Below are 9,756 nucleotides of genomic sequence, written 5' to 3' on the forward strand. Positions count from 1 at the left end.
TCTTTTTGAATAAAAGATTCATGGGATTTACAAAAATCAATTCTACCCATATTTTCCAATAAAAATATTAATACTCAAAATTCCACTTTTGATAAATACTCATAACTTGAATTATGCCGAAAATTCCTCTTTTACCATTTAATTACTTGGATCTCAAATATCATGGGAATTCCTCTTTTTGCATAAAAATAAATTTACCAAAAATTCATCTTTTACCATTTAATTACTTGGATCTCAAATATCATGGGAATTCCTCTTTTTGTATAAAAATAATTTTACCAAAATTTACTCTTTTCTCATAATCAATTAAATATGCATAATTACAAAAAAACAATTTCTCATGAATATGATGAAAATCATTCTTTTTGCATAGGATGTCAAATCCTAGAATATGGTAGGAAGTCCCCTTTTAGCATTATGCATAAAAATAAGATATGTATTATTTTCTAAAAATTTTACCATAGCTTTGCTATCTATTACTGATAATTCTCAAATTTTCTTAAAAGAGTAAAAGCTTGTAATGAAAATATGATAGTGGTTTCTCTTTTATGCTTAAAATCAAACTATGAATTTAAATCATAATTTTAACCATAATCATAAACTTAATTATGATTATCCCACTAGACTAAGCTAATTTCATTATTTCTCTTTTCCCAAATTGATAGGATAATCTATTTCTCATTTGGAATCACTCAAAGTAGTTTTTAACTACTTATAAATAATCTAAAAGAAATAACCATTATTTTGTTACATAAAATCATAAAAATATCATTTTCTTAATCTTTAGCTTATCAAGCCTAGAGTTTAGCTTTAAATTAAGAGACTATCATTGAGAAGCATCATTTTTCAAGGGATTTAGCCATAAAGATGGCTATTCTTTTAGAGAGAGAGATTTACTTAAAGAAAGCATTACAAATAAGCATAAAGATTAACTTTCTCTTAATTAAGCATTAATACTGTAAGGGAAAGCTTGATTTTAATTAAAATAATTATATAGAAAGCTTATCAAGCTTGAGAGGGGTTGAGAAGAAGAGAGTCATTAAGAGAAATTAGAAAAAACCATAAAAATTGATTTTATCTCCAAGTTTGGCTTGATTCTCTAATTGCAGTGAAGCCCCTAACCAATCAGTTGGTCCACCAAGAGGAGAAGAGCAACTCCAAGAGTTGTTGTAGAGAGAGAGAGCTCCAAGCTCCCAAGAGAGAGGAAAATTTAAGGGATAATAGAAAATATAATTATTTTAATATAATACTGGCATAGTATAGCTCTAATATTTTATTATAAATAAGTGAGGGTCTATTTATAGGTGAGGGAGGCCACTCACCAAGTCCAACTGGGTTATAGAATTTTCTAGGTTCAGTTTGACTCAATTTGGACAAGATTTGGACCAGTTTGGCTCCCTTTTTGATTTGTTCAGAGATGCGGGCCACGTAGTCGAGTGGTGCTCCCAACATTTGTGTGGGAGTGCAGTATCATCGTATCCCAAATGTGATGCTTGGATTGTCAGGAGATTTTTTTGGCATGTGAATAGTGGCATGATTGAACCTATCTTGACTAGATCTCTATCTTGATAGTGAACTGAACTCAGACTAGCTGGGTTAGCTCACTTACATTGTACTTAGATTTTTTGGGAGTGTCTAATCTCAGAATAGCTGGGGTAGCTCATTTTCAAAATACCTTGAACTTTTGAGTTAGTGGCTAAACCCAGAGTAGCTGTGCTAGCTCACATTCTGATATACTTAGTTGATGTTTATATCATTATGAGTTTTCTCATTATTGAGGATCATTGCATTTTAGTTGATGTTCACGGTTTTCTAATTTTTTTTACACTTTGGCTATTATATCGTTTGTTGAAACATCGGAGCATATTTGGGTATGATGATATGGGGAAGGCCCGGATATTCCATGGCCTCTTAAGCACCAAGAGACTTGAAAAATCTACACTCGGCGCTAATTACCAATCCAAACATGCTCCGATTGTGACCAAACTTTGCAAGCATGTGGGGGTGGGTCCCCCCCACATGCTTGTAAAGTTTGGTTCCCATCGGAGCATGTTTGGGTTTGATGGTATAGGGAAGGCCCGGATTTTCCATGGCCTCTTAAGCACCAAGAGACTTGAAAAATCCACACTGGCTGCTAATTACCAATCCAAACATGCTCTGATTGTGACCAAACTTTGCAAGCATGTGGAGGTGGGCCCCTCCCACATGCTTGCAAAGTTGGGTCCGCATCGGAGCATATTTGGGTACGATGGTATAGGGAAAGCCCGGATTTTCCATGGCCTCTTAAGCACCAAGAGACTTGAAAAATCCACACTGGGCGCTAATTACCAATCCAAACATGCTCCGATTATGACCAAACTCTGCAAACATGTGGGGGTGGGCCCCTCCCACATGCTTGCAAAGTTTGGTCTCCATCAGAGCATGTTTGGGTACGATGGTATGGGGAAGGCCTAGATTTTCCATGGCACCAAGAGACTTGAAAAATCCACAATGGGCGCTAATTACCAATCCAAACATGCTCCGAATGTGACCAAACATTGCAAGCATATGGGGGTGGGCCCCTCCCACATGCTTGCAAAGTTGGGTCCCCATCGGAGCATGTTTGGGTACGATGGTGTGGGGAAGGCCCGGATTTTCCATGGCCTCTTAAGCACCAAGAGACTTGAAAAATCCACACTACCAATCGAAACATGCTTCGATTGTGACCAAACTTTGAAAACATGTGAGAGCGGGCCCCTCCCACATGCTTGCAAAGTTTGGCTCCCATCAGAGCATGTTTGGGGATGTAGATGAATGTGGGATGTGAATGGGTGTGATGCATGTGATGAGATGTGAGTGGATGTGGTGAAATGTGAATGTGATGTGATGTGATGTGATGTGATGTGGATCTGGTTATATATGAATGGTTGAGATATGATATGGATAGATGAGATGTGATATGATGTGATGTGAACTTTGGGTAGATGTGAATGGATGTGAAGTGATGTAGATAGATGTGAACGTGATGTGATGATATGTGGATGTGATAAGGATTTGAATAAATGTAGATGGATGTGATGTGATATGAATGGATGAGATGTGATGTGGATATGTTGTGATGTGATGTAATGAGGATAGATGTAGATAGATGTAGATAGATGTGATGAGATGTAATATGATGTGATTGGATGGGAATTATAAGCCATGTGAATTGATGTAGAAGAATGTGGATTAACGAGAAATGATGTGGAACAATGTGGAAAGATGAGAGTTCGTTAGAAACTGTATTTATAACCTGTTTTTAAATGACTATTTTATGTCAAGAATGCTGGGGAAGCATTTTGACCACCTTGTGAATGAGGTCTTGGAGACCTAAGTGATAAAGTTGCAATAGCTGACGGAGAGTCAATGGAGGATGTCTTGCGTAGCAAGGTCGTGCTCTGAGGTCTTGACCAACCTCGGTTCAATTTAAATGGTGAGCTTCCCGGTACGGTGGATGAGGGACCAAGGAAGCGGCCTATGAGTGAAGCGCTAGGTGACCTGCGAAAAAGGAGCCTATAGGGTGCTGACCATACGGTGCTCGGGCTCTGGGTTGCCAAAGATACCCACACGTGCATCGAGGAAGAAAATGGAAAAATGAGTTGGAGTTGTTTTCTGAACTCAGGTATGGATTTGGTTGATTGGCCTTGCTGGTCCTCAACAGATGAGTCCATGGCTCTTTTATATGGATCTGTTGGTTGATCTTGCTGATCTTCAATAGAGAGTCCATCTGGATTTTTCTTATGTGATTATATTTCTAAGTAAGGAACTATTGAAAAGGCCCCTGAGCGAACAGGTGGTGAGCGTTCTGGTTGCCAATGATGCCATAGGTACACCAATGAAGGAATGATTGGAAATTAGAATTCAAGCTAAATATTTTGGAGGATTATGATTAGTGATACTATAATCTTATTGAAAGATTGTTTTAAAGACAACTGAATCTGTGAAATAGGTAATTTCATATTGGGGTAAGTGGTGTGACTATCTTGAAGTTTGCTTGAAGCGTCGACTAGGGGGCCTGGGAACTCTTTTCCCTGGTACCCAGGGTAAAACATAACTAAACTCCTAAATGGATCCTATTACTATAGTGGTTGGGCAGTTGGCTAACCCATGGGATTCAATGGGGTTAGGCTGGACTTAAAATGAGACTCAATTCTGTTAAGTTACGATAGTTGAAGTAAATCCCAAATAACCCTTGTTCTATGGTGGAAAAGAATCAACGGTTGTGCCTCTTTATGAGATAAAAAGTGTCAGACTCTATGATCCAAGTGCAAGTCTCTTCCTTGATCTAACCATGAAACTTACAGGTTTGGAAGGATCAGTTTGGTTAGTTAAGGCTTCTGACTACGTTAGAATAAAATTATCCCAGAGGAATCGCCCGTGCTTTCTAGGCGAGGTTTGAAAGGATCAGTTTGGTTAGTTAAGGCTTTTGACTACGTTAGAATAAAATTATCCCAGAGGAATCGCCCGTGCTTTCTAGGCGAGGGAAGTTGGGTTCAGGTTTGGAAGAACCGAGGGATTAGTCTCTTGTCTGGATATCCATGGGCGAGGCCCCGAGTGAGAGGCTCTGCCCTGTGCAAGAAGTGCTACTTTCACTTCTAGCATCCTAGAATTTGTTGTGCGGAGGGGGCATAGATCTTTCATTATAGTTTTAGTTTTTTTTTAATGGGGAGGGCGAGCAGGTGCCGAGGGGGAGGCTTGTGGGATGCACCTAAATATATGAAATTAGTTTAGCATGTGAGTTCATTAGAAGGCATTTTTAATTCAAAATTTTAAAGAAAATTTATACAAATACGTTTACAGAAGAGGTTTTTTTAATCGATTATGAAAAAACCCGTAAGTTTATAAAGGAAAAGGGATCATTTTATTCATGAAAAATTCACAGATAAGGGGTTTTTTAAATACCCTTGAATGCACATGGTAATAGGGTTTCTTAGTAGTGCACCCTCCAATGGAGGAGGACAGAATAAGAGAGAGAGAGAAGTAGATCTAATCTATTTTTCTCTCTTATATTCTCGTGCAAGCATTGAGCAGTAATGGCAAAGGAGCTTTCCAAATGCACTATTGCACTCCTCTCCACTGGTCGATGCTTTTAGTATGCTACCACTAAAATGTGATGTGTTTGAGATCTTAGATGGTTCTTTAGTCATGGGCAAAACTCATTTACACACTTCAAATTACTTAGGCAATGGATTTTTTGACACACTCCAAGGGGAAGGCAATAATTAAAAATTAGTGGCTTTGACCACTAGTGGGGATCATACTTATTCTCCATGGAGCATCCCTACACGTGATCCCATGGTTGGTGGGAACTCAAATGCAATATCGCCATTGGTATCCAAGATGCTCTTACCCTCTCCTCTTGCAAATGTGGATGAGGCTGAGTTTTGTTCTAATCTTGTAGGGGGTTATAAAAATCTATCATGTTTGATTGAGTTGGAAGTCTTCTAGAATGGCTATTGGTTGTGGGCTCGAGATTAACCAAGCATCAACTATTGCGAGGTAATTGCTTGAAAGAGAGCCTTCAAGTATGTAAGCTCTAGTGGGACATGGAACTTTTGGGACCCAATATTTACTATTGCTTGCAATCCAAAGAATGACATGGGGGCTACTTATTCTTGTAAGAACTTTGCACACACGAGAACTCAACCATTGGTGAAACATAAATTCTTCTTAGAAGATGGGAAGGAGATTCTGAAGCTCATTGTGAAGAGAAGTAAAAAGAATGTCACAAAACAGGAAGAACAAAGTACACACCAAATGAATAGTGATTAACACCTTGAAATTTTATTGTGTAAGTTATTCTATCATTTGTATTAACAAACTCTTACAACGAAACATGTATATTTACATGTACTTCAACAAAAAAATAATAATTAAATACATGAAATTAAGAAGAATGATAAGCCACTCCCATGGAGAGGAATCATGGATGAGATCTAAGTATAGAACGTTTGACTACACAATGAATATATACGTATGCATCAGATCTTGCACATGATCGATGATAGTGTGATGAGAGGGTGAGAAATGATTGTGTGAGTGAGAAAGAGCCCAATTTTTTGCGTACACTACTACGGAACAAAAGAGAAAGAGGCAGAGATCTGATCTGTTTCCCTCTCTCCCATGTGTCCCCTCCACAAATTTGTGTTGGCTACAGTATGGCTATAAACGCGGTTACATCTATGGCTATGCATGCAGTTATGCTCTCACAGCTATATGCACAGATGCAACCGCATGCATAGCCATGCAAGAAAATTTTAGAACTCTAAAATTCCTTTGTTATGTGGTTATGGACGCAGGTCTACTTGTAATCAATGCGACTTTGCAAGTTAGAACAATCATGATAAGTTTTGGTCTCAAAGATTCCAAGAAACTCCTGGAGATTAAAAGAAATTAAGTGGATATGGGCCAATCCACTTTTTGGGTTATGTTTATAAAGGAGACGCCATACCCTTATTTTGAACTTTGCACAATAATATATATATATATATATATATAAGTAGATGAATTTTGGAATATCTTTTATAGGCAATAGGCTATAGTTGATGAATTTTAGAATATCTTATATTTTGAAAAGAGAATGAATTTTGGAATATCTTTTATAGGCTACTGTTTATAATTGCATATCCATTTCTAGGTAAGCTTTACTTCTTGAAGTGTTTAGGTGATAATTTCCAACATATGGCTCCTTTTCTTTTGTTACTTGTAGGTATGCCTCTTGTCTTTTCCAACATATACTCACGCTCTCTCTCTCTCTCTCTCTCTCTCTCTCTCTCTCATTTCATTATAATTTCCAACATATATCTTATTGGCTAACTAATGGCTCTTCTATCTCTCTGAAAATTCAGAGCTCCCAAATGACTGCACTAATTAGGGATTTACCTCCATCGATATTTTTTTGTTTTCAATACGGAAAAATCCGATGGATTCAGATTCCTAAAATTTGAGAAGAGAGACCATATATCATCTTTGAGGAGGCACAAAAGGATGAGAACATTGTTGCACATGCCCAACCAAGAGGATGCACTTCCCTCCCCAAAAGCTTGTGGCAAGAGAACATCAACTCTGAGACGTGGGGGGGTGCGCACGAGCCTTAGCCTTCCTTGTGTGGGTAGCTACGTGTCATTGTCTTCTAACAGGGTAGAAGATAGACATGGGCGACATTGAGGCCAAGGCGGGCAGTGAGGGGACTTGAATGGAAATTGTACATATAACTCTTGAATGGAAATTGTACATATAACTGGTACCTTTGAAGACCGCATCACGAGAAGTAGCAAGAGGTTGACGACAATAGAGGACAGCAAGAGAGAGATTATTGGGGAGAGAGAGATTATTGGGGACGCAACAAGAGAGGAATTGATGTGGTTATGAGATGAGATGACGGTTATAAAAACTTTCATTAAATAAGGTTGAAGAAATCTAATAATACCTTAGCACTTTTAAGGTTTTCGTATTGCGCCTCTTACACAAATTAATGAAAAAACATTTCTCCTTCGTTAGTTATCCGCCCCTATTTGATGTTTCATCCTTGTATGCCTCCTTGTCTTTTTTGTAGGTTCAAATTTACGACACACACTCTCGTTTTATAAAATGTACTAGTACTTTTATATTTGATGTTTCATCGTTCATTGCTAGAAAACAATCGAAGGCAGGCCTATTATTGCAGAGAACATTTTCGCCTATTGAGAACATCCCCTCAAAAGAAACCGATCATCTTTCCTACGTCGAGCCTCAGTACTTCGAGTATGGATGTTTGTCTCTCGAAGACAGGCCTATCGAGAGCATCCCCTCAAAAGAAACCAATCATCTTTCCTACTACGTCGAGTTTCAAAGAATGGATGTTTGTCTTATCTGACAAGATTATCTTATGTATTCATGCCTACCTAGGAGAAAGCCTTAACGACGGCCTGGATGTTGCTGTGTGATGATCCTCCGGGCTGCAAGCTGCGGTGTGCGGCCTCTCTGAGCTTGCTAGCATTCTTCCGCAGCGTCTTACCCTCCTCGCCTTCCATTGCAGCCCTCACCATCTTCTCCACCTCGCTTCGTCGCACAAGGCCATCTTCGGCTTGGAACCTGAGCCCCACCTTCCATTCCTCCACCACAAACTTGGCGTCGAGCCACTGGTCCGCGAAGTAGGGCCAGCAGAGCATGGGGACCCCTGCGGAGATGGCCTCGGTGGTGGAGTTCCATCCACAGTGGGTAAGGAAGCCGCCCACGGAGGGATGGGAGAGCACGCGGAGTTGGGGCGCCCATGACACTATGTAGCCGCGGTCCTTGGTATTTTCTCGGAACTCTTGTGGGATGCTGGAGGCGTCCGCCACGAGGTCTGGGCGAAAGGCCCAAATGAAGCGCTGCCCACTGGCTTCCAGGCCGGCAAGCAGCTCCTCAAATTGCTGCTTGGAGAGGAGCGTGATGCTGCCGAAGGAGATGTAGAGCACGGACTGTGGCGGCTGTTCATCGAGCCACTGCAAGCACTGGTCCTCTTCCTTCCACAGGCTGGTGCTGCTTTCCCCCTCCAATTCCTCGATGAGCGGGCCCACTCCGTAGATGGCGCAGGGCCGTCGCAGGTGGTGGGGCAGGGCTTGGAAGGCCGGGGCCTCGAGCTCCTCAAAGGAGTTGACGACGATGGTGTGGGCGCTCTCGTAGGCTATCCGGCACGCTCGAAGAATGGCAGGGTAGGATTGCTCCGTGTCGTCCACTACATGCTTCATTGATGGCATGTCAGCGTTGCGGAGCGCGGGAAGGCCTGGAAGGTCCTTGCGGAAGAGATCTGCTGGCCTCTCTCGATGGATGCTGGCGTGCATTGCTGCCAAATATATAGAGCCGGCAAATGTCGTGATCAGAGACAATGACGATGTAACTAATTGTGACTGGAGCAACGAAAGGAAATTTTAGCTTACCGTCTTCCAAGGGGATGAGGCCGTTGTGGATGTGGAGCAGGAGGAGGTTCAGGCTTTGGCTGGACGGGAACATAACGATCCTCGGGAGGTTGAACTTGTCAACCACCCTCTGTGCCGGACCGGACATGAAGATGTCGGAGATAACACACGTGACAGGGGGGCCTTCCTTGTTGATGTGCTCCACCAGCTGCGCGATGGGACCACTCAACCCCTGCATCGCCTCGAGGAAGTCCGCCATACTCATCCGGAAATCATTGGCCAGGTCCACCCCCTCGACAGGTATGCTAGCTCGGCGTATATTGCTGGGCGGCGGCGCTTGCTTTTCATCTACGTGCTTGGCAGGCGGGTGCGGCTCCTCCTCCAGCTGGACGATGCGCTGGTGGATGGGGTCGATGTTCACGAAGGTGATGAGGAAACCATGGGAGGCCAGCGTCTTGCAAAAGCGCATGAGCGGGTTGATATGGCCTTGGGCGGGCAAGGGGATGGCTACTGCGTGCGGCTTAGTTGAGTGAGCGGCGGCGGCGGCGGCGGCCATTCTGGAATACAATGATAGGGAACTGGCTGGCTAAGGTAAAGTAGACAGTGATGAGTTATTGCTGCAGATCGAGGAGAGGAACTGTGATTTTATAAGCGAGGGCAGTCTCCGGTCTCTACTACTCCATCACGAGAGAAGGGAATCTATAATTTCTTAATCGTTTCGAACGTCTTTCTTCATCGTTTGCACTCTACTTCTGTCGTCAGGCCCTTCATCACACTAACGCATCTCCCACGCAAAGCGACCCTTGCTTGCTAGCGCGACTCGGTCAAATGGAAAAGGCTTGTGGCTTTTGCGACA

The 9,756-nt window shown here is 41.9% G+C and overlaps 1 protein-coding gene across 1 annotated transcript; it reads right to left on the reverse strand.

Annotated features, from left to right (window-relative positions):
- Nucleotides 1–7,653: 7,653 nt before the first annotated feature.
- Nucleotides 7,654–9,498, reverse strand: LOC147641230 (UDP-glycosyltransferase 85A1-like). The gene is made up of 2 exons (XM_086819353.1): nucleotides 8,922–9,498; nucleotides 7,654–8,827 (listed from the first exon to the last, which is right to left on the reverse strand). Exons 1-2 carry the CDS (start codon nucleotides 9,454–9,456, stop codon nucleotides 7,905–7,907), a joined length of 1,458 nt encoding a protein of 485 aa, XP_086675479.1. The 5' UTR covers nucleotides 9,457–9,498; the 3' UTR covers nucleotides 7,654–7,904.
- Nucleotides 9,499–9,756: the final 258 nt, after the last annotated feature.

This window comes from Cibotium barometz, chromosome 2 (assembly GCF_041138505.1).
Source record: "Cibotium barometz isolate CiBa-2024 chromosome 2, ASM4113850v1, whole genome shotgun sequence".
Classification (NCBI taxonomy): domain Eukaryota; kingdom Viridiplantae; phylum Streptophyta; class Polypodiopsida; order Cyatheales; family Cibotiaceae; genus Cibotium; species Cibotium barometz.

Coding starts and splice junctions, on each gene's coding strand:
- LOC147641230 (XM_086819353.1), bottom strand. CDS start 9,456: ATGGCCGCCGCCGCCGCCGCCGCTCACTCAACTAAGCCGCACGCAGTA. Junction 8,828..8,921: donor CCTCATCCCCTTGGAAGACG/GTAAGCTAAAAT, acceptor TATATTTGGCAG/CAATGCACGCCAGCATCCAT.